At 47.9% G+C, this 27,370-nt stretch overlaps 1 protein-coding gene across 1 annotated transcript; it reads left to right on the forward strand.

The window, feature by feature from the left end:
• SLCO4A1 (solute carrier organic anion transporter family member 4A1) lies at nucleotides 1–27,317 on the forward strand. The gene is made up of 12 exons (XM_042046335.1): nucleotides 1–66; nucleotides 12,246–13,224; nucleotides 14,458–14,548; nucleotides 15,473–15,594; nucleotides 15,892–16,003; nucleotides 20,379–20,533; nucleotides 21,217–21,412; nucleotides 21,965–22,130; nucleotides 22,725–22,897; nucleotides 23,265–23,329; nucleotides 23,873–24,021; nucleotides 24,808–27,317. The coding sequence occupies exons 2-12, from the start codon at nucleotides 12,399–12,401 to the stop codon at nucleotides 24,955–24,957; spliced, it is 2,205 nt and encodes a 734-aa protein (XP_041902269.1). The 5' UTR covers nucleotides 1–66; nucleotides 12,246–12,398; the 3' UTR covers nucleotides 24,958–27,317.
• The last annotated feature ends 53 nt before the right edge of the window (nucleotides 27,318–27,370 follow it).

The following is a 27,370-nucleotide window of genomic DNA, read 5'->3' on the forward strand; positions in this document are numbered from 1 at the left end:
CCCCGGCCCCCGCCGCAGCTCGGCAGCGCGGGGCTGGCGGAGCGCGGGCAGCGGCGGCGGCTGCAGGTACCGGGCACGGGGCATCGCACGGGGCACTGCAGCGGGCACCGCGCCGGGCAGGCGGTGCGGGGAGGGATGCGAGCCCGGGGGATGCCCGGGAGAGCCTCTCCAGGACGTGCCGGGCGGTGCCCGCGCGGCCGCGGGGGAGCCCCGAGGATGCGGGGATGGGCGCGGGGGATGAGGAGCTCACGGGGGGCTCGGCTGGGGCTCAGCCCCGCTGCGGGGGCTTTTGTCTGCGCTCGGTGGGCTGGTGGCCACAGCGCGGGGTCCGTACCGGGAACAGCCCGGTGGATGTCAAGGGGGCAAAGTCACCGAAATGGCCCAACTCATTGAGGTTTTCCGCTCTGCGATAGTCTCCGAGGATGCTGCAAGGCTGGGTTGCTGCCTGCAACTGTGTTCGGGCTGAATCACTGCGGTTTGGGGTTTTCTTTGTAGCGTGACTGTGTCTTCTTATGGAAAATTTAAAAGATGCTGATAAAAGACGGGAAGTAAGGGAAGGTACTAAAATGGCATGGCAGGATCCTTACAACAAGAAACAAATGTTACGTTAACGATAAAATAATCGCAGTTTCACAGGAGCAGAACTGAAGTTAGTAGTGGGCAGGATGCTGGGTGAAACTGGAGCACTTTAGTTGCTTGCCTTATATTACTTTTATAACCCATTTGTTCAGATGATACAAATCAAAAGCTGCTATAATAAAACCATGTTTTTCAGCTCTGAGAGCCTAAAAGGCACAAGTGGACCTTAATTACATGAGTTTGTTGCATTAACGTTTTATTGCCATTTTATAGACTCTTTGGTTTTACCAGGCAACACACTACAAACCTGAAGTTATCCCAGCACCTCTTTATATATATATATATATATATATATATATATATTTCTGGGTTCCTACTTTCTTTAGTGCCACTTGGTTGTAAAAACATACATTAAAATAGCATTTGAGGCAGAAATGAACACAAAGGAGATCTTTAGAAAAAGTGTACCAGAGTGCTTGTAAACGTGAGAAAGGATGAAACTGCGGGGGGAGCAGGTTACTCAAATAATGAAAAGGGGGAAAAAAAATGTGCCTATTTATATGCAAAGAGGTCTGGCTTGCAAACTGCTGAAAGTGGTTGGAAACTGAAGCAGCAGCTCTGTGCACTGGGCGGGCTGGGGGGGACAGATCACAGCCACCTGCCCCGCCAGGACTGCACCAGAGGCGTGCGGTGAGTGATGAGCGTGGTCAGGTGTGACAAGTGCCACCTGAAGCCCTGGGAAGTGGCCACTCCACCGATACTGCCTTAAGTTGTCCTGCCTGTGGGGCAAACCTGCTAAGTGACAGTGGCAGAAACATGAAGTGTGACCCTGGGATGAGAGATGAGACCAGGAAGCAGCGAGTCCTGCGAGGGTTGGATATTCTTGGCCAGTGAAACCAGGAGCTACCTGAGCAAGTACTCGCTCCAAGTCTTTACAGAGATTAGGGATTTTCAGGCAAGGGGGAAGATGGGATCAGCCACTAACAAAAGAAATACCCACCGGCTTAGGGAGATCAGCATCCAGCTGCTCGGTGCCTCATGATTTCCGACTGCAAACTCCTCCAGGCAGTTTTAATCTTCTTTTCGTGCGTGTCTTTGCAGCACGGAGCGTGCTTTGGGAGGATCCTGCCCTCCCATTTGGGGCTTTACACCCTTCGGTAGCAGGGAATCCTGGCTATGCTTTATGCTGCTCATTTTGCTCAGTCCACCCCAAAAAGCATCACTGAGCACTTGTTTTGCTTTCCTTTATTTTAATTGAGTGCACCAAGCCCGGAACTCTGCCTTTGCTTGAATGAAGGTGCTCATATGCAGGACTGCTATACACTCTGCTTTACCATTTGGATTTTTTGTCTTCCTCACGTGGTTCCTTGAGCTGCTGCCTGTAAGTTGATTATTCAGAGTTTGGGATGTTTGTATCTTGCAGAATCTCAGTGAATGGTGGAAAAGTTTTGCAAGACTCTGCACGCACGGAACAGAGCTGGCAGCTTGTTGCTGGTGGGTTAGTGAGATGATGGGTATGATTTCAGGGGAAGTGTTTCCCCTTTGGGCTTTGTGCTTAATGAATTGAGGTCACTGTGCTAAGGCAACGTGTGAGAGTTATCAACCATGCACAGGCTGTTATGGGTGTGAGCAGATCTGAAATGCATTGTGCAGGATTTCTCTGGCCGCCCTGAGGTGTCCTGTGCCTCCCCAGCACAGTTAAAAACTGCATTGTCTTGGTCTGTGAGGGGCTTATCCTTGTGCAGAGAAGCAGAATTTGGGAGCTGTGGCAGCCCAGGGGACGCCACAGGCAGGACTGGGGGCTTTGTCCGCAGGGTCGGTGGCAGCGGGGCTCTCCCTGCACCTGTCCCTCAGCAGGTTCCCGGCTATCCCTGCTCTCTCTAGCTGCAGGATCTCCTCTCCTGCAGCCACTCTCCTTTCCCTTTTCAAAACTGATTTATTGCTAGACCTCCCCGCCACAGAATTAGTTTTGTTCCATCTTGGCCTTGAGTGACCTCCTGGCGTGCGAGCGCGGATGCTGAACGGCAGGACTTGAGAACAAAGAGTTTCTGCATGCACAGTCCGGGGAAAATGCTCAGAAAATGCTCTGAGAGAGGTCAAAGACTTCATCTGGTTTATGAATCCCAAACAGAAGCATCCATTCTACTTCAGTAGATGGGATAAGTGATTGTAGAAAAGTACTCGGAGAGGGCCACTAACTTTAGTGCATTTTATGTCAGAGCTCTCACTAGTACAGTGGAGAGCATGTGATGAGGCAGTGAAGTGTTTAATATTAGCAGAGTAGTGTTGTTCTAACCTTAAATATCTCTTCAGTCAGAAGTACCCCTAAACCTGGGGTTCTACAATGCTGTTGCTGCCAAAAAATAGTGTCATTCCACCTCTAGATTGTAAATGAGCTTGAGCACTGAGAAATACTCTGTTTATTCTGGTTCACCTCGTTCAGCAAAGTGCTGAGCCTTTCCAGCAGCTCTTGAAATTCCTGGAGCAGTGAAGTCCCCTTTCTTCTCTTGTGCTGTTTCATTGGTGTCTGTAGAGTTACACTGAAACTGAATCGAATTGCTATTGTTAATGGCATATTGTTGTATGGCATTGATAATCTTCAGTCACTGGAACTCCCAGAGCTTGGCTTGGTTGCTTCAAGAAAAAAAATGAAATGCTGGCAAGCTTTGTTTGACTGTGGCTGATGGTCTGAAGGAGTTAGGGAGCTGTTGAGAAAGCAAGATCAAATACTTTTTTTCCTGAAAAATACTTCGATTTTGTAATGTTTTGGCTGAAAAAAAATCCAAGAAAAACTACTTTTTGTAATTTTTATAGCTTCATATTTGTCAATTCAAGTGCTTTGGATATCCTCTGTGATAGAAGTTTATTTTTCTAGATAGCATTAAGAGATAAAAAAAAATGTTTAGATTCTAGAGTTTAATAAAAAGTCCCCAAAATATCTGAAGGACTTGAGCTCTTTTAGACTTTTTTTTCTCACACAGCCTCTCCTTGAAAAACTGCATCAATCTTTTTAGCTTGCCATACTCCAAACAAATCAGATTTGAAAATTTAATTCAATATTCTTTTGCTTTAAAAGCCCCGCAGGAAACAGAATCTCAGCCAGTCAGAGCAGGGCAGATGCCGTGGAGTTTTATGTTAGCATAAGGATTCCCAAAAAAAAGGGATTTCCTTGCAGTGCTTTCAAGCTACTTTATGGTCTCCTTGGATTGCTGGAGTGAATTCAGTTGCTGAGGATTTAGATCTTTGAGCCAGATGTGGGTCTTGGTTATAGCAGAATCAGCCTTTTCTGGAGTCCCCGTATAACCCTGGCTAACCTGGGATCCTTTTAATGTTGCATATTCTCCTCTTATTTGGCAGAAAACCTTGAAAAGAGCTTCTTCATTCAGAGAAACTGAAGTAAAAGGAGTGAAAAGTAGGTAACCAGGCTGTGATACACTGATTACCTGTCTCCAGTTTTCTTGGTTTTATATAATTTAAATTTTGAAATACTGCCTTTTTTCAAGAGGCAGTAAAAAGACTTCCTTGCCTACCACCACAAGCCAGCCAATTTTTGTTCCCTCGAACTCCGTGTTGCTTTCTTTGAGCGATCGAGCCCTGCTTGGATGCCTTGTGTGAACAAACATCACCCTGGGTAAGGAGCAGTGGCAGGATGAAGACCATAATTTCTTAAGGAACACGGGTCAAACTCAGTCCTCAGTGACCTCCTTCGAGCCGATGACCAAGGACAAGGTTATTCTGCTGTGTCCATTTCTCGTGGTGTGGGGACTGTGGGATGTGAGCAGGTGCTTACCAAGGGAAGTAGAGAAGTTCCTGAGCCAGAAAGGGAAACCACACTATGCTGCTGAGTGGAAGTGGGAATCCCTTGAAGGCAGTTTCCAGATTTTCAAGTAAATCCATCCTCCAGCAGCTGCTGTTGGGGGCTGTGATTCCTGATGCGTGAGAAATGGGAGGCGCAAGGCAGAGCGCGTCTCCCCATGGCGCATGGACAGCAAACCCCTCCAAATCCCAGCAGATGTTTTGGGTTGACAGTGGGAACATTATATGCCTGTTTGTTCCTTTATCTCAGGAAGAAACACCATTTGGCACCAATTTGCTCCCTGGCAGCTGGAATGAATTGCTGACCTGGCTGAGCACTGTCAGATGGAGGAGGTGCCAGCCTGCAAGAGGGGTGGCCTGCAGAGCCTGTGGTGCTTGCAGGGACTGTGCACTCACCTCTGAACACCTCTTGCTCTGTCCCTTAGTGTGGGTATTGATGTGTGTGTGTGTGTGGAATTGCTGTTTCGTACTGAACTGGGGTTCTCAGAGAGGCCTCTTAATGCTGAAGGATGTGGCTTAGCGTTTTTCCACCTCTCAAAGGAGTCAGTGGAGTCTCACCTCTGCTGATCAGGGGGGATTTGTATTTATTTATTTAGAGGCAGGCAGCCATGGGAGAAGCCAGCAGCCACGGACAGCACAGCCAGGATGCACCTGCCCATTTGCAACCCCTTGTGCTCTGTGGCCATGCTTGAGAGTTTCAGTGCTTTCTACATGAGATGTTGCTGCACCCTCTGTTGGAACTCACAGCACAAGGAGTTGCCATTGGAATGAGTCTGAGGTTTCTAAGGAAAGCAGCATGCCAGGTTGGCTTGTTCCCACCCGTCCTTGCTGGAAGTGGTCAGCAGCCCTGCACGCTGCCGCTGTGTTGATCTCATGCTCTGCCCCAATTCCCCTTTGGGCCTCGGTTCCTGCCCTTCATCTCTTAGCTGCTCTAATTTTTGGTTGTGGTAGTGGTTTGGCGTTTTGAGTCAGAGAATGAAGAGAAGTCATCCCTTTGAAAGTGTTCATCATTTCCTCTCGATTACACAAATGGGGATCTGCCCTCCTCCGAGAAATCCCCCAAATTGCCACAGCCTGTCAGGATCTAGGGTATTGCATGAGCAAATGCAAATTATCTGCAAGCTGACATTCTGTTTATCTAAAAGGATGAAATAAAATGAAGTGTGATGCCTGTTTAGCTCATCTTTGGGGGATGAATGGGGAATACTTGGTATCAGGAAACTTAGAGGCAGCAGATGCCACGTCAGACATCCTACAGCCATGTGAGCCTGTGCCAGTGCTGGACCAAATTCCCTGTGCCACATCAGATTTGTGCTGAATGGGTTAATTTTGCACCATCTGGCTTTGTGCTAGATCAAATATTGTTTCTGTTGTGGTAGCCAACATGAGGCCAGAATAAGCTCGGGGTAATATGCTCAGCTAATCCAACAGAAATATGATTATGTACCTGTTCCTTCTCCAGATCATATCTGCAATAATGGGTGATTTAGCAACACAGAATAGTTCTTGTGGAGACAGGGGAGAAGGCTGAGGGTGGAGCACTTCTGCTGAGAATACAAGCTCTGAGAGCTGGGGTTGTTCAGCCTGGAGAAAATACGGCTCCAGGGAGACTTCAGAGCCCCTTCCACTGCCTAAAGGAAGCTGGAGAAGGACTTTTTACAAGGGCATAGAGTGATAGGACAAGCAGGAGTGACTTCAAACTGAAAGAAAGCAGTTTTAGATTAGATATTAGGAAGAGTTCTTCCCTGTGAGGGTGGGGAGGGCCTGGCACAGGGTGCCCAGAGAAGCTGTGGCTGCCCCTGGATCCCTGGAAGTGTCCAAGGCCAGGTTGGATGGGGCTTGGAGCCACCTGGGATAGTGGAAGGTGTCCCTGCTCATGGACAGGAACTGGATGGTCTCTGAGGTCCCTTCCAACCCAAACCATTCTGTGATTCCGTGACTTGAGGGCTGTAGGTAACCTGAATGTGATTATCTCCTTGCAGTGGGCAACAGAGACACAACAGGAACATCTAACTCAGATTAGGTACTTAGCTTTAAACAAGTCATTATGAGACAAAAAATTGCAGTCCTAGTGCAGAATGGCTTCCTAGGGAGTCACTCGAGACACAGAAATGGAGGTGATTTAGTTTTGCATTTTGCAAGCTGCAGTGACCTCCAAGGTGCTAATCTGAGGTTAACCAAAGCAGAACAGCTGGAGTTCTATTGCATTTTGAAGTATTGCACATTTCAAGCAGTGAGTTCATTCAAGTGCTGTCTGAGAGTCTCTGCTGTTCCCCTGCTTGGCAGGAATCTCGAGACTAATACCTAAGAGGATTAGGGAGCATCGCTGGGTGTTAAACAAGATCCAGGCTAAGCGGTGTGCACCGGTGAGCTCGTGCTCCCAGGGCTGTTTGGGAAAGCTGTTACTTGCTGATCTGGAAAAAAAAAGTGGATTTGTGGGGAAATACCCTTTCCTCAGCTGAATCCTTCCTGTGTGTCTCTCATGCTCCCACCTGGCTCCGTGTTTCCACCTGCTCATCTCGTGTTGTCCTGTGCTCCCTGCCAGAGGTGAGTGTTGCAGGGGATGCTGATGATCAGAAAGTATCTTTTTCTGTGATGTTTTTAGCTCTTCTAATGTGCTCACTGAGCTCTGTGTTGTCTGGTTGGACATGAATGGGTGGGCATCCAGCCCCCCAACACAGGGCTGGAGAACTTGTCATAGAAAGCTCAAGCTAAAGTCTGTCCTTGGCTGGTAGAGCAAAATGACCTTGTGGTATGTGGTTTTCCCCAGAAAGTGCCCTCAGTACAGAGAAGAGGGGTTGGAAGGCAATTGTGTCTCAGGAGAAAGTGGAGCTGTAGGTAGTTTCATGGTAACATTCCATCTGGTTTTCCCTTTTGTTTTTACTTCCAAACTGATCAAACCATGAGGATAAAAAAGTGTAAGTCCCTGTAAACCATGGTAGATGTCAACATTATTCAAATACATCTATTCTGAGCGCAGCATCCTTGTGTTGTGTAACACAGGATGTTGCATTTTTTGCATTTTTAGTGCTTCTATCTTTAGAAGCACCAGAGAATCACGTGTCTCACATTCTTTATTTGGGTTTTGCTCATTTTGTTTAATTTCTTGCATCATAAAGGATTTGCCTGTCTGCATCTTCTGCTTGGAAACAAAGAAGGGACAGCTGTAGGAACTAAGTGGTAATCCTTGGGAAGAGCTGACCAGCAGCTCATGCAGGAAGAGTGTGCTGAGTACAGAACATTCTCTAATGGGTTGTAAGAATCCAAATGATGGAAAGTAACACCATGCAGGGCTAGATGTTGGGAAAATGCTGGTGGTGTATCTGGAAACGCCCAGCTCCATGGGCAGTGACAGTGATGGAGAGCACAGTGCTGTGCCAACGTGGAAACCTCCCAGCACTGGCCAAATGCACAGGTAGGAAAAAGACATTAAAACAAGAGTGACATTAGGGAGGGGGAGTTAGGAATTATAGCATAAAAGACCCTTTTGTCTGGTTAATCTTTGCTATGGCAAAAAGCAGGGTCTGGGTTAAATCTGCTCTGTACGTTGGCACTGCAAGTTTTTAAAGATGGTCTGAGGCAGCTGCAGCCAATTGTATTTACACAGATAAGCTGGAACAAGTAAATAGACTCAGAAAATCTGGCTAGATTTATCTTCAAAGCATTTTCAAGCAGCTAATTGAAAATTATCCAAGCCACCTTCCTGATTTCTTGCATATTATCACAATAATTTCCCGGCAAATGGAAAGCACTTGGAAAACTTACAAAGGGTTTGTGAGTGCTAGGCTCTACTATTTGGAATTTATTTAATTATAAACATGTCCTTGTTCGTGTGATAATTCAAAGCCAGTTTCTGCTGCTCTCTTCCATGCTTCAGACTCAGTAGGACTAATTATGTAAAAGCAGGTCTCTGACATGAAGGGTGGGTCAGGATATTCCTACTGCCCCCCATTCTTAGGAACTTCCTCCCTCATCCTCTGTCCCTGCAGCACTGATGGTGAGCACAGCATTGGGTACACAGTCAGCTGGCTGCTCTCTGCGTGTGTTTCTCATTCCTGAAACTTTTCCATGTGTTCAGGACCACGCTGTTCCCACAGGAATTGCTTACCGAAGGCTCCAGTCTGGTCCTGGTGCCAATCCCACAACAGCAGCATCCTCTGTATTGCTGATCCAAAGGGATGCTCTTTAAAAGTGGGCTAAAAAAATGGGAGGTTCACACTTGGTGTGACCTGGGTGAAGTTCCTCAGCTGCCAGGAAGACAGTTCAGTGTTACACAGGAACAACTCACTCATCCCATGCTTGCTTTTATCTTATCTCCCTTGCACTGAACCAGTGCCCTAAGGACAAGCCCTGTTCACAGGACTGGGATGTGGATTTATCTCACTTCTGGGAGGCTTCCCCACTCCTAAAGCAGCCAGTGCTTGATCCATATGGTGTTTATCAGCCATGATAGAAGTAATGCTGCTAATCCTCTGAAGCCAAATTCTCCAAGGAAAACTCAGTGTGTGTTACCAAGAGAAGTTAAATGCACAAACCCAGATGCATTTGTCCCTTTCTGCAGTAACATGAGCTTGGTACTTGGATGTGGACTTTCCCAGATTCTAAGTACATGTTCAGTAAGGCCAGGCTCACTCACACATCGAGGAAAATAAAAATAGAGGAGACCCAGAGGAAAATAAAGGAGATCCATCACAGCCACTGAGCATTGCCTGGAGCTGCTCCTCCCGTGTTTGCAGTACAATTCCTGATCATTTTTAATCCCCTATCTCTGTTCCTTAGGAAATATCTCCATGTGTGCAATAGAATTAAAAAAAAAAATGCCAAGTCTACTCATAAACGGTGCTCAGCTATGGAAAGCAGAAATTATGTATAGATGTTATTTGCAACAATGACACCATATAAAAGTCAAAAACTGTAATGTGAAGGGGAAGATTAACTATTATTGGGCATGTTTCAGCAAATGGGATTATTTTGCATGTCAGTTATGAGTTAATTTGCAGCATTAATCTCATCACAGTCCTTGGCAGAAACACAAAATGTTTTTAATTGGTCCTGTGACTTTTTAAATGATCACCTGATGAAAAGCTTGTAAGTTTTACTATTAATTTAATGCTAAATGTTATGGGGGGTGGGAGTCTTTACAGATTTCATCAGGAAATACAAATCATATGCTTTCACTGCCTTGCTACTTCTGCTGTGTTGACTCGATAATGTTGGCACTCTGGAACCAGCTGTACAGTGGGAAAAAAATGTAGAAATCTTGCAGCAAAATGAGGAAATCTATGGCAGAGAGATAATAGCATTGGGACTGGTTCAGTGTAAGCAAGAAATCACCAGCTGAGTCATTAAAAACAGAGATGAATGGGAGGCAATAAATGGATGGCTCGGTAGAATATGAATGATTAGGAAGTGCGTGAAGTTGCTTGGGTTTTTTCCCCTGAAGATTATATTTTGTCCTCTAAAGCGGCATATGGCTCCTGTGAAAGCTGATGCCCACAGTGAACGTGTCACAGGCAGTTTATAAATACTTTAAGGGATGCCAAGCAGCTTGGTGGACAGCACAGAGCAGGAGTGGGCTCCCTGCCCACAGCACCTGGGCACGGGTCATTAGCCCAGGTCCACTGGGACGTGTACAGGAGGTGGGTGCTAGGGCTGAGAAGGCTTCTGGGTGGTGGAAACATCTGCTGCCTGGAGGAGAGTCTGGCTGCTTTCTTGGAAATGTTTCACCCTGTTTGCTGGTAACTCACACTGAGAGGGGCTGAAGTTGAGGGGGGGATGATGTGGGCACCTGGGTCTGGTGGCCCAGACTGCTGCCACCAAGGAAATGAAACCTGTGATGAAGAGCTGTAATCTCTTTCCTGACTCATGAAATACCAAAATATCAATATAAATTCATGAAGTATCAAAGGAGAGATCCCCTTTCTGATAAGGAGTGTTTCCTCCAGGGTGAACTGGGCCAGTTTGGGAGCTCCCGGCTCCTGGTTGCATCAGGTAATAACAGAGATGTGCTTTTCCTGTCTGCTGAAATCAGTGAGAGCAAAATCAATCCCCAGCCAAGAAGCCTTCTTTACAAGTGCAGTCAAGTGTAACATCAGACACGAGTCTGATACAAGTTTGATAGGAGGAGGGTGCAGCTGCAGTCCTGGCTGCTGTGCAGGAGGCGTTTGATTTACATGAGCATGAACCATTCCGCCCCTTAGAGCCTGATTCAGCACCTAATAATCACTCCTGACTTTAACAGAGTGCTAAAGCAGGCTTATTTATTGCTCCCAATATTGCATCCAAAGATGAGAAACAGATTTAGAGCTGCAAGAGTCATAAGAACACTGGAGAGGCAAAAAAAAGTGGAAAAAATAGAGCCTTGAACCAAGGCATCATTTTTTTTGTGCCAACACATTACAACAATCTGTCTCTGCAGCAAAATTTCAACCCCTGAAGTCAGTTTTTGAATTTGCACTTTACACATCAAAGTTATCTGCTCTGTACTCAGCCAGCTAAGGTAGGAGTTACCTGGGGGAGTCCAGCGTGGAGCTGCAAAGCAGTGCCCTTCTGCCCGCCAGGCCCACTTGCCCTGCACTGTTACCAAATCCCTGCTGGAATCTGTACCTTGAAACAGGAAATAGTCCATGCACTCTGCTCCCTAGACAGGGTAATTAAGATAAAATTATTCGCAAATGAAAGTTGAACCTCATTTTTTTTAACCTACTTTAAGGACCAGACGTGTTGTAGCACTACTGACATGAAAGTTTAAGATTTGGTGGCACACGTGTGCTGTCCTCTGCTCTTCTGGGGCATCACCTTCTGCCACGTCCTCCTGCCCCAGTTCCTGCAAGACCTGCTGGTACAGAGAAGCACATCTACCTACCAAATGTCAGTCATTTTTTTCCAGCAACACACAGATAAGTATTAAATTCCTCACCAAAGATGCAATATTCCCAGGTTACAGCCATCTGAATATCGTTCATTTTATCAGGGAAAAAACCACCCTTTTTCCCTCTTCCATGCTGATGAGGCTGGCATCTCAGGGGGAACATTTTTATGGGATCCTCTTGAACAGATATTGGCAAAATTATTGAGAAATGCAGGATGCTTTGAAGATGCTCTCTAATAAAACAGTTTTTGCCTAGCATTTGTTGCATATTTAAGACCAGCATTCAAGGGAGAACCTTATTATTTTCATCATTTATAGTTCAGCCAAGGCATTTAAGGAAAAGTACTCTTGGTTGCTGGCACGGTCAGGTGCTGCAATGCACAGGAACAGGGTGAAAGAAGGCAGTCTGCATCAGTAATCAGGTTAGAGTCAGCTGCCTCTGCCCTCCAGCCTGCTCTGTAATGGCATGTAGTGTAATTAGTTATAGAAAGGATTTTACTGAATAGCTGTAAACAGATCTGAGGGCTTGGAATAAAATCAATCTGACTGTGGAAACTTTTCAGGATAATTATAAACTGTTATTGGCAGAGTGTGAAAGAGAGACCAAAGGACTTCTGCAGTGGGAAACTTGTAGCTGTGTGGGCTGTTCTCTGCAGGGGGAAGGAGAGGGATGGGGATTGTGGGGGTCTAACCAGCTCTTCATTAGAGGAGGGATGAGGGGCTTCAGTTGGTGGGGAAGCTGCCTTAGAGGTGCTTTTCTTTTAATGCTCTTGAATGTTTCATTCTTTTCTGTAATGTTAGTGATGCCCTGACACCTGAGCTACCAACACATCCCATGGTGGAGGGCACATGACCAGGTGAACTGCACAGTGAAATGCTTATACTTCTTGGAAAAAAGGAAAAGAAAGAAAAAAGGAACAGTATTTGAGGGGTTTGAGCATGGTTTTATATAAAGGCATGTAAAATTCTCTTTGCACAGATCAGAATGGTCTTGGCTCAGACCTTCACTGTCTCCCTACTGAAGTAAGCACTGAAAATTGCATCTCCTGGAGGGGCTGGTCCTCGCTGCCCCACAAAGCCACCCTGGCCATCAGCCCACCTCAGTCTGCCACTGGACTCCGCATTCCCGTTCATGGCAATGCCCCAGAACTCCACCAGAGAAAATGGCTTTTGTTTCACTCAGCCCCTCGACTTCTCCTGCCCATCCCCTCGTCCCGGCGAGGCCGGCCGGACCTTGGGTGCGGTGAGTGGGAGGGATGGCTGCAGCACCCCCCTGAGCAATGGCATCGCATCCTCGGGCGCTCCCAGCCCCTCCGACTCCTGTGCCGAGCCCCTCTGCACCCCCACCCCGGCAGAGGAGGAGACGCCGCTCGAAGAAGGGATTAAATACGTGTCTGCTGATGGGGAGGAATTGGCCTGCGGCTGGGGGGGCTTCACCCCCGGCTGCTTGCAGCTCTGCAACACATCCAAAGGGGTCTTGTTCTTCCTCTGCGTGGCCTCCTTCCTGCAGGGCATGACCGTGAACGGCTTCATCAACACCGTCATCACCTCCATCGAGCGCCGCTTCGACCTGCGCAGTTACCAGAGCGGGCTGATCGCCAGCTCCTACGACATCGCGGCCTGCGTCTGCCTGACCTTCGTCAGCTACTTCGGGGGAAATGGCCACAAGCCCCGCTGGCTGGGCTGGGGGGTGCTGGTCATGGGCTTGGGCTCCCTGCTCTTCGCCCTGCCCCACTTCACCACGGGACAGTACGAGGCGCGCTCGGCAGCCGAGGTGGGCGTCTGCGGGGGCAACCAGAGCCTGCCCTGCTCCCAGGCTGCCTCCAGCCTCTCTGGCTACAGGTTTGTCTTCATGCTGGGGCAGTTCCTGCACGGGATGGGAGCCACGCCGCTCTACACGCTCGGCGTCACCTACTTAGATGAAAACGTCAAGACCAACTACTCCCCTGTGTACATTGGTGAGTGGGGCTGAAGGAGAGCTCCAACCCATGGGCAGGGTGATGGCAGGGACAGATGATGGTCCCTCTGCCTTGTCCAGCCCACACTGGGAGCACCTTTCCCAACACTGCTCAGCCTTTTGGTCTTGTTGAGGGACGAGGGGGAAATCAGAGGGAAGTGGCAGCTGTTGGGGAGGTTTTCATTATTTACCAGGAGGAAAACTGTGAGCTCAGTTGGGTGTTTTTCCTCCTGCAGCTCATGCCTTGAAGATGGGGAGTGCCTCCTGCTCCTGGCATGGGGCCAGCCCATGTGGCATTAGCATCTCTGGCAGACAGCCATGAGGCCATACCCCATCCGTGCAAGGAGACATAGAATCACAGCATGATTGGGTGCAAAAGGACCTTTAAAGGTCATCTAGTCCAATGAGAAGGGACACCTTCAACTCGATCAGGTAGCTCAGAGCCCCGTCCAGTCTGACCTTGAATGTTTCAAGGGATGGAACATCCACCACCTGTTTGGGCAGCCTGTGCCAGTGTTTTATCACCATCATTTATATTTAATCTAAATCTTTATATCATCACCCCTGTAGGCCTCAGCACAGCAGGGATGGTCTCTGGGCTGCTCAGCTACTGCTGGTGCAAAGCACAGCCAAGAGAAGATGCTCACCTCACTCCTCTGGATCACTGGTCACTCAGCAGCTGCCAAACACTTACAGTCCTATTGGTGAAAGTGCCAAAAGGGTGATCTTTTAGCAATTTCAAGATGTTTCAGTCTGTGCATGCTGTATCAGAAGGCTGTGAAGTGTGGGAAGGAGATCACAAGGAGATCATCAGCAAGTTGATGATCTTTCTGTGTGTTGTGGTTTGAACTGCAAACTGAAATAAGTGCTGGGGTGCTGTGTTTAGTGTAGACATTGCGTGATGTCTGTGGGGAGAGAATGCTGCTGCTCATTGCTGTGGCAGTCAGGATGTGGCAGTGGGATCAGCTGCATCCTTGCTGAATACGGCTTTCTACTGAACCGATTTTGCCTGCCCCATACTATAAAACTTCCCAGGCTGGATGCAAAAGCTTCCCTGGAACACAGGCGTGAAAGGAAAACTTGTTGGAACAATCTGGATTTGTGCCTTGGTGGTTTAGGGGACAGGATGTGAGGCAGCCAGAGGCTGAGCATCCTGCATCCAGGAGGGAATCGAGATGGGGATCCCTGGCTGACGTGCTGCTGGTTGTCTAACACGCCTTATTTTCCCTTTCAGCTGTTTTCTACACTGCTGCAATCCTTGGGCCTGCAGCGGGTTATCTGGTAGGAGGAATGTTTCTAAATATTTATACTGAAATTGGCAGAGAGTAAGTCGTTAAAAAAAAAATCTCGTTCCTTTCCCTTTCTGCTCTGTGTTTCCTTTGGGGTAGAAAAAATAATAACAATGATCTGGAGCAATGAGCTGGTGGCTGGGTGGAAATGTGCCTGGGGTGTTGGGTGGTGTGTCTGCAGGGCGGGGGAGGCTGGAAGGGTGGTTAGCATTAGTGCTGCTGCTGGAGGGAAATTGCTGACAAACCTGTCAGCTTAAATCCTTCCTCACGCTGCACTGCCTGTGCTAATGAGGCTACGAGCAGCAGGTGAATTTTTTGAATGAGTTCCCTGATGAGGCAGTGCTCCCAGCAGTGCTGCTCGACCTCCCAGTCATCCCACCAGGATGCTTAGTCCCTCCTTGCTTTGTAGCATTTGTCATTTATTCTTGATTCCTTACAGGCTCTTTGGTAGATCATAGAATCATAGAATGCTTTGGGTTGGAAGGGACCTTACTGATCATCTAGTTCCAACCCCTCTGCCAGAGGCAGGGACACCTTTTACTAGACCAGATGAATGGATTAAAAATGGGGAATGGGTTTCCAGGGGAAGAAATGGGTTATTTCCACCAGTTTTCTTGCAAAGGGTGTTTTTGGGCTGGAACAAGGATCTTGGCAACCCTCAAAGCACGACCGAAAAGGGGTGAAGTGAATGTGCAAGCCAGAGATTAAATGAGAATGAAATGGTGTGATTTCCTGGGCTTGTGAAGTGTTGTGCTCTCTGGTGAGGAAGGCAGTGCTGTGCTGTGGCAGGAGGGATGGCGGACGTGGCATGCCCATCAGATCACTCCGTTTCCTTCGCTGTCACCCCCGCCGTGTGTCCCCTGGCCCCTCCAGCCTCAGCCAGAGGCATGCGGAGCTGCCCCGCTCCGTCTCCACCCACCGCCTCTCTTCCTTGTGTCCCTTTGCCTTCGCTCCTTGCAGGATCGACATCGCCCCTGAGAACACGCTGTGGGTGGGGGCATGGTGGATCGGCTTCCTGGGGGCCGGAGCTGCCTCCCTGCTCATCTCCATCCCCATCCTGGGCTACCCCCAGCGCCTCCCAGGTACTGGCTCGGCAATTGGGGCTGGGGCTGCGCGGTGCTCCCGCTCGCCCTGGGGCTGGCATCCTCATGCGCGGGTGTAGCTGGGGACTCGGGAGCAAAGGAGCAGCTTCCCGTGTAATTCCTAAATGGATTTCACCCCCTTGGCTTTCCATCTGCCGCTGTTACGGCTTCTCCCTTGCAGCTGTTGGCGGAGGGAGGATGTCACGTTGCGTTTTCCCCCTGCAAATCCACTGCTTCAGTAGCATCCACATGCCGTGTCTGACATGCTCCTCGATCCTGTTTGCCTCTCATTTTCAGGATCCCAGCGCTACATCGTTATGAGGGTGTCAGAGGCTCATCAGCTAAAGGATGGGAGCCACAAAAAAGCGTCGGATCCGGACTTTGGGAAAACAGTGAAAGATCTGCCTCGGTGAGAAAACCACCCCACGCAGAAGTTAGGGAGCCCTCTCCAGAGGGGAGAGAGTAATGAGCCCAAGCTGAGCTTCCTTTCAGCCCTGCCAGCTCAAAGGTTTTGCCCATCTTCAAGCAATGACACTTTCTTGCAGAGGATGTGTGAAAGTGCCTGGTCTTACAAAGGTCTGGGAGCTCTTGGCAAAGAGGCTGAGCTAGAACTGGTGCTGGGGATCACATGTGGGAGCAGGGGACAAGTGACTGGTCTCATCTGGGTTTTCAGAAGCTCATGTCCACCTGCAGTCCTGTGCCACATGCTGAGTTTCACCAGGAGTGGCTTGATGCCAAGCTTTAGGTGATGGGAGGTGCCCTGGCATTGCCAGCTCCCTCCCTGTGCCCAGCAGCATTATTTCTGCCTGTCTGCTTCTGCCGGGCCTCACCTGGCCCAGTTTCGTGCTTTCCAACGGCTCCTCCTCCCCAGCCCCTCGGGGCTTTTTTCCTTTCCTCTATTTTCACTTGTGTTAGATCCCTGTTTTGTCATTTTTAATGAGAAACAAGATGAAACAGGCCCTATGATTCTCCCAGCTCCGTTCCAAATCCAGGGAACAAGATCTACCACACTGTAACTTCCAGTTCCCTTTCTCTTTTATTCTTAGTTTCCTGGGTGTTTTCTTTTGCCTTCACATCTTCCAGCCACCTTTTGTGTGTTACTACCTTCTTATCTCTCCAGCAAGGCAGTGACACAGCAACTTGCTTAATCCTGAGCTGCTGCTTGGCTCTGTGATGGGAACAAAGCAGCGGCCAAAATAAAATGTGATCTTTTAACCACATATTTTTGTTATGGATTTTTGAAATATTTTGCGATTTTTTTTGTTGTTGTGTTGAGTTGTATTTAAATGGAGGGCAGGGGGAGAGGTGCTGCTTTATTTATTGCTTGGGGTTAGCTGGCATGGAGGCTCTGGATGTTGCAGAGATACCTGGGTATTAATTCCTTTTGGAGCTTGCAGTCAATAAGGGGATCTTCCTTATTTTTTTTTATTATTTCTCCCAGGATTGTTTTTAGGGAGGAGATTTTATCCATGTGTGACGGCTGCTCCCTGCAAAGGCAGATGATTTTGCCAAACCCTAGGCTGCTGCCAACAATTATTTCTGAACTTTAGTTGTGGTCTCTGTTGTGCTGGCAGAGGAGGATGGAAGCAGGTGCTCAGAACAGGAATTTTCAGCACTGGTCAAGCTGTGTTGTGTCAACACAACGACTCACACCCATCTGAAATTCTTGGAGACTTCATAGGAAGTTTACCAGGGGTTAAGGCAGTTTTTTGAAGAATATTACATTGAACAGATTTCAGTGCTGTTATTAAATGGCATTCTTGACTGGGTGCCATTTTCCGAGGTCATGGCTTGTTCTCCACACGGAAATTGAATTCAAAACCTGCATTTAAATAACGATATGGCTGTGACTAAAACAAACACAAACGGGGCAGCAGAGAGGGATGAAATCCAGTGGCTGATGTTTCTCTTGCTTGTCTGGAGCAAAGCTCCCACTGCTTGTGCTGTCTGACAGCAGGAACAGAGACAATCCTCCTCCAGGAGCATCTTCTTTCCCACCTCGTTCCTGAATAACAAATAACTATCTTCTATCAGATGATCCAGACCAGCCCAGACCTCAGTGTGGTTTTTGTTTAAAAGCAAGAACCCAACAGGCTTTTGTGGTCCCTGGTTTTGATTAATAAAAGGGAAGTGCCTTCAGGGCTTTCTACTCTGGAAGCTTGCATTAAAGTGGAGATCCCATCTGTGCAGGCAGCTCTTGGGGACATGTGGACCAGGCTGGAGGGTGAGGCCAAAGGACACTCACTGTTCCTTTTGTTTCAGTCAGGGATCGTGTGCACATTTTCTCACAGTACAGACAGTAACAGTCTCACAAAGATAAGCAGAAATACCGATGAAATAAAATACTTTTCCATGCCATCAGGTCCTTTCTAAGTGAGGTTAATGAATTGCCATATTCACAGGGCTGCCTGAGAGCAGGAGCTTACAGGAATGCAGCCCATACAGCTTAATCGTCTACCCTGGAGAGACTTCTGTCTTAACTCTTGGGTTGAAAAGGCCTGATAAAACAGCATTTTCCTTTCTCTGGTTCCATATGATTGCTCTCATGGGGTGACCCCTCCTGTCAGAGCAGAGGCACTCAAAGGGAGGGCATGCAGAGCTGGCATGTAGAGCTGTACCGGGAGAGGAAGCTTTATCCCAGGAAGCTTCAGGGTGGCATTTGTGAGGATCAATCCCTGGCCTGGCAAGCCCTGATCTACAGCACGAGAAGCTGTGGTCAATATTTCACTGATCACTCTTGGATTAGGTGCAGAGTGGGACTTAGTTTCATTTTGTGGCTTTTCTGCAGCTTCCCTGCTTTGGGAAGGGAGGTTGGTTTATGTTCCTGTGGGATGCACGTGCTGCCCCCCCATTCCCTTGGTGGTGGTGACAGTGGGTGTCCCTTTGTGCTGGAAAAGCCCCCATTCCTGTGCTGTAAAATTGTATAAATGTCCATTTATTAATGATTCATTAGCTTGTGTCTGTACTCTGGTACAGTCTGGGGTGTCCTGGGCGTGCCAGTGGAGCAGGCTCTGATCATACAGTGGTCCCAGCCTACCCAGAGAACCATTATGTGATGAAAGAGTTCCTATATGTGCCCATATCAGTGAAGACTTGGAGGGTCAGCTTTTTTAGGCAGTGGGATTCTTCTCTGTGCAGTGCTGGGCCTCCTGAAATCCCTTTGGCTGCAAGAACTGAGCACTACCGAGGCTGTTCAAGAGTTAGGTTATTTCTGGTGTGTTTAAAGTCCTACTGATGTGATAAAAAGGTTTGTGTTGTCTTTGGCGAGGTTTTATGTGCCATAGCTCCTCACAATTACATCTTCTGTCTTCAGACAGATTAAGTGAAGTGAGTAAGTCCTTATTCTTAGTGCTGAAAGGAGTTCCTTTGCATTTTCCTACTTGCAAGTCCAGCCTGTAACCTTTGGGCAAAGGGCACAAAGTCACACTAGTGCCAGGGAGCAGCTCTTCTCTGTAAAAAGGTGAAGGCATTGTCTGTTTTCTGCCTCAGCCACAAGATCCGCAAGCATTTTCTGACTAAAATATTAGGCTTTGTGCTTCCAAATTAAGCACAGTCAAAAAGATCTGGAAAATAAAATAGTACATTAAACTAATCCCCAGAGCTAGGCAGTGTAAAGGCCCCCTGTAATCAAAGTGTAGGAATGTGTGGTATTTCTGTCTTTAAGCTTCTTTGTTCTTTTGATGTAATGAAATTCTCCACTTCATGTGAGTAAAGTTGCATAAATCTGACTCTGACTCTGAGGACATCTCTCACTCGCTTGTACCAAGGCAGCTTTGCTCTGATCTCACATTTCCACCAGAGCAGGAGGTGATGGCTGTGCTTTTCTGCTCAGTGAGCATCCCTTGGCGTCCCTGTTTGCAGGATTTGTGCCCATCCCAGGAACAGGATAACCCATGGCACAAATCTGGGCTTGGCTTGGCGAAAGTCATGGGGCAGAATTTGAAGCTCGTTACAGATCAGTCCTCTTAGTCCAATATCTGAGATAGTGAGAGATAATTGAGACCATTCCCTGTGCCTGAGGGCCTTTCTGCATCTCAGGGATGGAATTGTTGCTGGATCTGCATACAAATGACACATGGCAATTTTTCAGGCATATCTGCAGCTCTCTCCTAAATCCCAGTGGGTCGAAATAAAATGGAGTTACTCAATTTATACATTAAGCTTCAAGTAAAGCCGTGCTTAGATAGTGGCAGAAAGATTGCTTTCTGCTTCTCAGGTGTCTTGGAGGTGTTTCTTCCATATAGAAAGGCTTGCTTGGTATTTCCCCTGAGTTACAAAACATCCAGGGTTATCAGTGGTTGTTATTGTTCTGAGAGCGTGGGGGCACGAGTAACGTGTGTGTGTGTGTGTGTGTGAGGATGCAGCACAGCTTTGCTCTTGGTTGAGTCAGGAGTCCCAAGATATCTTCCCACAGGGACTAATAAAACCTTGAAATGATGGAGATTTGGTGAGGAGTAATGTCCTTTCAGTATTGCCCCATTTCAGAAGAGGAAATATTCAGCTTGACCCTAAATGTTGGAAAATTACTGCTGTAATCATCCATGCAGAAGCCGTGGGTGCCCTTAGTGTGAATTACATCACCCCGCACACATACACTCTTCGTGTCATTGACTGGAAAAGCTCTTTCCCAATTAGCTGCCTTTTGGTATTTTTCCTTTCAAAGAGTTGCAGGATGATGGGATGCTGCCTCGTCTTACATGTGATCCTTCTGACTTTGAAGACGGGGACAAATCAAAATGTGCCCGAAATCAGTAATTCAATTCCGATATATTTATCTTTCCCAGATCAGTCCTGCTGCTTCTGAAGAACCCCACCTTCATCTTCCTCTGCTTAGCAGGAGCAACTGAAGCAACCCTGATTGCTGGGATGTCCACGTTTGGACCCAAATTCCTGGAGTCTCAGTTTAGTTTAAGTGCCTCTGAAGCTGCCACCTTTTTTGGTAAGGAAACCATGGTTTTACAATGTTTTCCAATTTTGCCAACAAATAGAAGAGCACTTTTAGCTCATTTAGAGTGGGGGCAAATGCTTTACAGTTTAATTATGGACTGGCTATCCTCTTCAGCTCTTAGATAGGATCGTTTCCTATCAGCACACCTACACCCAGTGCATTTCCAGAGCTGCATCTACTGACATCAGGAGGAGAAAATGTGTCACTTCTGTAGCCATCTGTTACCCTCTAGAGGAAGGCAAAATAATTGTAGTTCCTCTTAGTGCATCACCAGGAAACACTGGCAAAACATTTCCTGTGATGAGAGATGTCGGAGCTGAGGGAGGTACTTTGTCAGCATCTAGAAACTGGGAGGATCCTCATGTAAATGCCGTAATGCAGGCCAAGGAATGTTGTCCAACAAGCATCAGCACTCATGATGTGCTCCTCAAAGAGGCAGTTTTAAGATCTCTGGGTAGGAAAAGCTGCCTCACCAGGCTCATGCCCCATTACCTGAGCTGTTACAGAGGACCACCTACTACAGCAGCATCTGCTGAACTCCCACCAAGAAGCTACACAGAAAACAAGGGGTCATCTATATGCAAAACACGCTGCAATTAATGTATTCAAACCTGGAAACTCCTTGCTGACATTTCTAAACTCACTTGTGGGGGTTTTTTTCCCTTCTTTTTCAGGTTATCTTGTCGTGCCAGCCGGAGGGGGAGGCACATTCCTGGGAGGATTCCTCGTGAATAAATTTAAACTGCGCTGTTCAGGAATCATCAAGTTGTGTTTGCTTTGCACAGTGTCAAGTCTGCTGGCCATATTCATTTTTTTTATCCACTGCCCTAACATGCCCATGGCAGGAGTAACCCAGATGTACAATGGAAGGTAACAACAACCACTCTGTCTGTCCCAAGGGGCTCTGGTCAGAATAAAAGGATAGCTCCAAACACACAGTGCTGGTGGCAGTCATGTGTGGATGTGTTGGGGGTGAAAGTTGGTGTCTGGTCAGCCCTACAGGCAGATGTTGAGGTTGAGACACAGACAATAGATGTCCTAAGTTTTGCACTGAGATGGAGTTTATGGAAGAGACTCCCGAGGTACTAGGGGAGGGAAGATCAGCAGCACCAGAATGGGAGATACTCCACTCTTCAGCTGCCTTTGCAGCAGCCCCCATCTCTATCCAGTGGGATAAACTGGACCAAAAGTGGGAATCTCTTCTGCAGATGGAAGTGTCACCCTAAGAGCCGGTCACTTAAACTCCCTTGGTGGCTGTGGGAAGAGACAGCTCCAGGGCATGGTTAAAATTTGGTGGGATGAAAGCATTTCCAAGCCTGGCTTCATGTTCCTTGGGGATCCATCCCAACTCCCACTGTCCCTTCCTCTCCCCATTGCCTCCTGTAAAGTGCTGCTCACCCACTGCTCCTGTGTTTCCCTCAGTGCTTTGCCAGGTGGGCACCTCAACCTGACAGCAGCCTGCAATGCCCAGTGTGGCTGTTTGCGGGAGACCTACAGCCCTGTCTGTGGCACTGATGGCATCATGTACTACTCCCCCTGCCACGCTGGGTGCAAGACAGTGTCTGAGAACGTCAGGAGTGGCAAGAAGGTAGGTCTGAAAGCACTGTGGATGAACAGGGTGGTGGCACATCTTCAGAGTGACTTGGCTGGCTCTGCGAAAGGTTTGCTGCAAATCAGTGTAAAATCATCCAGGGCAGGGTGGATGCTCTCAGGTACCACGTGGGATGAAGGCAGAAGGTACCCTGAGGTCACCCTGCTTTGCTTCTGTTGTATCCAATCATCTTTGCCTCATTCTGGGTCAAACTGTGCTGAAATCTGTGGAAAATCACCCAGGCACGCAGGGAGCTTGGTAAGCACCTGATTTCTGTCCTAGTGCTAATTTTGGGTCTTGAATGAACATGATGCACCTCCTCATCCTTCCAGCATGTTGGTCATGGAGGCAGGCACAGGCTTAGGAAGGGTAGAGATGATATTTAGCATTCAAGGGCCACCTGGCAGAGTTAATTTCCCTTACTTAATGGACCTGTTTGGAAACAGAGGTGTGTTGAGAATGCAGCTTGATTTCCACTTCATTCTGGGAGTCTAACCAGCTGCTTTCTGTCCCCCTAATTTCTTTATTTTTAAAGCTTTGACTGTCACCATGCTCTCCTCAGCAGAGCCCCCACCAGCCTTTGTTTCCCAGGTCTACCACGAGTGTGGCTGTGTTGACAAAGCCCTCCTGTCTGGCCGTAGCGAGGCAGAGCCAGGGAAATGCACCTCCTCCTGTGCAAAAAGGCCCTTGCTCCTGTGCTTCATGTTCGTGGTCATCCTCTTCACCTTCCTGAGCAGCATTCCTGCCCTGACTGCCACTCTGAGGTAAGCACAGGATGGCCTCCTCCTCTGCCAGTGCTGCAAGAAGCCTCAATATCCTCCTCTGATTTATCCTGCTGGATCAAGTGTGGGAAAGGTGTGATTGGAACCAGTGAGTTAGTGGTAGCCTAGAGACATCAGGACTAATTCCCATCCCAGTCTAGCTAGGAAAGCAAATTTCAGCATTGGAAGCTTTCTCCTCTGACGTGGGATACAGACATTTACTGCAGTGGAGGGGGGACATTGCACTGGGGTGATCCTAAATCTTCAGAGGCGATGGAGGTCCCAGATGTGCTGGACTCAAGGATTTGGAGTTGTGAGGCAGGGAGGTGCAGCCCGGCAGCATTTTTAAACAAACCCCTTTTTCCCCCAGGTGTGTCTCCGACAGACAAAGGTCCTTTGCACTCGGGATCCAGTGGATTGTGGTACGAACACTAGGTATGGAGCAGAGGGAGTTTGCACACCAGAATGGTCTGGTGGTTCTGGGAGGCATGTGCCAAGCTGTCACCCAAGAATAAAACACACTGTGTTGGAAAAGAAGGGAGTAGGTCACACACTGCTGAAAGGAGGATGCTTTCTTTTGTTTGCTGTCATCCAGGACAACCTAATTCCCTTTGCATGTGATTTGCAAACTGAATGGAGGGTTCTGTAACAGTCACAGAGGTTCAATGTCCTCCCAATGTGCCCGTATTTTAAGGAAAAGGAGCAGAGGTGTTGAAGCTCCTGTGAGTGTCTTTTGGCTCTTGTGCAACATGCAGGTTAGGACGGCCAAAAGACCTGCTGGATTCTCAAATCTTGAAATTCAGTGTATTTTTGATACCTGGTGGCTCTGGATTCTGCAGGACGAGTTCTCTTAATCGTGGTATCAGCAGAGCCTGGTGCTTTTCCACAAGCACCTTGTGACTTGCAAGGCTGGTGCAAGTCAAAGTCTTGCAAGGCTTGGTGCTGCCCATACTGAAGGTCCCCTCTCTCTGCCCACAGGAGGCATCCCTGGCCCCATCGCCTTTGGATCCATGATTGATAAATCCTGCCTGCTCTGGCAGGACCAGTGTGGTGAGCAGGGTTCCTGCTACGTGTACCAGAACTCAGCCATGAGCCGATACACCCTCGTCGCTGGACTGGTCTACAAGGTGATGCTGCTGCTTAACTCCCTGATAAAGCAACCAGGTCTTTAGGATGTGATGTTTTGCTCTGGGAAGAAATTTTGCTAAATTGGGTTTTCCTGATCTGGCCCACCCCCAGACTAAATTAAATTTTCACACAATAAATTTCTCAGGGAAGGCAAAAGCCCTGTTTGCCTCTCATCAGGTAATGGTGCTCCAGACACCATCATTCTGTTAAATTCCCATTATTTTCTGGGCTTACAGCTTCTATTGCACCATATGAAATACCTCCTCCCAACAGCAGCCAAAATGATTTTTGCTAGAAATGGAGTTAAATATCTAAGTGCAGTGTGTTAGTGAGAGTGAGGGATGGCTTTGTGGGCAGGCTGTAAATAACCATTCCCCACTGCTAGAGAATAAGAGAGCTTAGAGCTGTGGGTTTTATTTATTAGCAGAAAAACATCATTTTAACTGCTCCCAAACAAGCACTTGCCTTAGATAGTAGTGTTTAGCAGCTGCTGTGATAAAGAGGTTTTCAAAAGCCTTCCAGCAAAAGGCTGAGGCAGTGTTAGCTCATGCAGCACTGTGCTCTGGGTGTCTGTGTGAGGCTGAACTTTTCCAAATTCCCATTGCTATGGGGCTGGCTAAATTCAGATTTTTGACCCCATCTGACTCTGTGTGCGGCTCTGCTGCCCAGGCTGGCCAACATCCCCTCCTCCCCAAAGCTTGGTCAGCAAAGCTCACTGGAGATGTGGGGTGGGCACCTGGTTTTGGGAGAGAGCAGAGAGTAACAGGGTGTCTCCATGGCTGCAGGTGCTCGGGACAACCTTCTTTATAGTAGCCTGTTTACTCTACAAACCCCCACCGCCAGAGTCAGCTCCAGGCAGCTCGGATGCATCCGAAAATGGCACCAGTGACCTCCAGGAGCACAAGCCTCCACTGCCAGCTGAAGAGGATATATAGGGCTGTCCACGTGCAAGTGACTTTCTCAGCCTCAGAAATACCACAAGAAGATGTTATGCAGTCTCCCAAGGGGTTTTTAAATCAACAGTAATATTTTAAATTTTTTTTTTTTTAAGATAAATAATTTAATTAACCACTGGTGTGCTTTGCTATTTTCTTAACGGCAGAAGCACATTTAAAGTTGTGCGCTGGTGCCACATGCAGTTATTTAATTTTATTTAAAGAAAGGGCTACTGTAGCTTTATTCTGTGTCTGTGACAAGCCAGTACCACGTTCTCCACTCGTGGAAGTAATCACTGGTAACTCCAATGGAGCATGTGGAGTTTCAACCGCCAGAGGATCTGGGCCAACTGTATTGAATATCTCAATTGTAAAGCCAACTGTAGCAAAACTCCTGTTGGGACTTCCCAAGCCTGGGAGGAGCACTGCTGTCCTGCAGTCTGCATTGCAAAGGGGTCAGCTGGCCCTTGAACTGCTGCATGCAAAGCAGACAGCCCTGGCAGTGCCCTCCTCCTTCCTGTGGCACACAGAACCACTCTGTTCAGGAGCAGCTTCCCTCATTATGCAAGTTCCTCTTACTGGGAGAGGAGATTTGATTAGCAAATCCATCAGTACACTATGGGCAGCCATCCCCAGAGCTGCTGAGCACTGTACACTCACTGCCTCGCTCATTGCAGGTTTTACACCATGGTGGCACTTCATTTTTTTATTTTTGTGGTTTAAAAGTGATGCCTTTTGTAATGTACTGTGCAAAACTTGAACTTCTTGCTGTTTGCTGGGCGTGGGAAGATGTGAGATACAGATCTATGCAATGCTTCTCTTGGGTTGTTCTGTAAAAACAGTGGGTTTGGGTAAATGGAAAGGTTGGAGTGAATTTAGTTTGTGTCTAGACCAGTAGACTAAGGGATAGGACTGCCTTGTGGAAAGGGGATGCTGCCTTGTAACCGGCCTCCTTGCAAGTAGAGAGGGCAGCGTTCCTGAAATGACCTTTGAATGTGCTCTTGCAATATTGAGCAGGACCTTTCTGGGGGGCAGAAGTGGAGTTTGGGCGTGTGTGAGTCTGGCTTCCCTCTCAGTGCAGATCAGGCCGGGTTCGTGCTTGGTCTGACAGTGTTTGCACAGCCACGTGATCCAGGTGCATCCCCAGGGGAGGCTGTGAGCAGCCCCTGGCGTTGTGCATTGTGTAACCGTGTTCACAGGGGACAGGACCTACGTCACTGAGCTGCAAAACTGGTGCTTCCTTTGTGCCAGCTCCGACTCAGAACTACTTTGTAGATGTTTTTGTATGTTTTGTGTATTTATGCTTTCACAAACGGACACAGAAGGGGCATTTGCTTCCTTCATTAGCAAAGGACTGACTGTCAGAGTGTTCCTGTTGCAGACAGGGATGGTGGTGTCGATCTTCAGGTCAATGGTGGAAAGCAGCTTCTTCCATTCACAGATCCCCTCCCACCAAAGCCACATGGTGACCTTCCTGCTTCCAAATCCCTTGTTTTCCAGCCCCTGTCGAGTGCTGGGACAGACTGTGCATCTCCTGCCCCATCCCTGAAGTGCTCAGTGCCAGGTTGGATGGGGTTTTGACCAACCTGGTCTACCTGAAGGTGTCTCTGCCTACAGCAGGGGGTTGAAACAAGATGATCTTTTAAGCCCTCCCAACCCAAACTTTTCCATTATTCCATTTCTATCTCTAGTAACTGCTGGAAAGACTAAAAGTGATAAGGGCAAGATGGATGGTGGCTTTTGGCTGCTTAAGGATGGGCAGCTGGTGCAGCTTTGATGGGGCACCGTGTGCAGGAGAGTCCTGTTTTTCCAGGGAGGCAGGATTAGACCCACTGCTGCAACCCCAACACCACCCCAGCACTTTCATCTGGGTCTAGAGCCACCTGCAAACACGAGCCTGAATCCAGGCCTTGCCCTTCCCAGCTTAGACACTTTGGGTACAAGCAGGGATCTTAGATGGGGAAATGCATGAATGTATTTTGGGAGCATATTTTATGATTGATGTATTTATGGAAGGTAGAAGTTTTTCTTTATATATATATATATATGTATATATATATGTGTATATATATATATATATGGATATTGCAATGCAATTTTAGTGTTTATGAAACGAGCTTTATCTGAGTGTGTTGTTTCCAGAGCTAAACAAAAGCTCGTGGGATTCTGGGCATTTATGATGTTGCTGTGGGACTGGTAAGTCAAGGAGTTTAGTAAGCAGCAGCATGGCATTCCTGTTCCATAAGCAGGCTGTACAGGTGTACAGGTAACTTAAAATACTTGGAAGTATGTTTCCCAGTCTGATATGAAGTATTATATTGCTATAAAAGCATAGAAATATAACCACTATTTCACAGGTACTTGTGTGCGTGTTTTTCATCGGTTGTCACCCTTTCCCAGCCGCCGTTCTTGG

This window comes from Corvus kubaryi, unplaced genomic scaffold (assembly GCF_017639235.1).
Source record: "Corvus kubaryi isolate FWS band 111438036 unplaced genomic scaffold, C.kubaryi_AGA036_p1.0 134, whole genome shotgun sequence".
Lineage (NCBI taxonomy): Eukaryota > Metazoa > Chordata > Aves > Passeriformes > Corvidae > Corvus > Corvus kubaryi.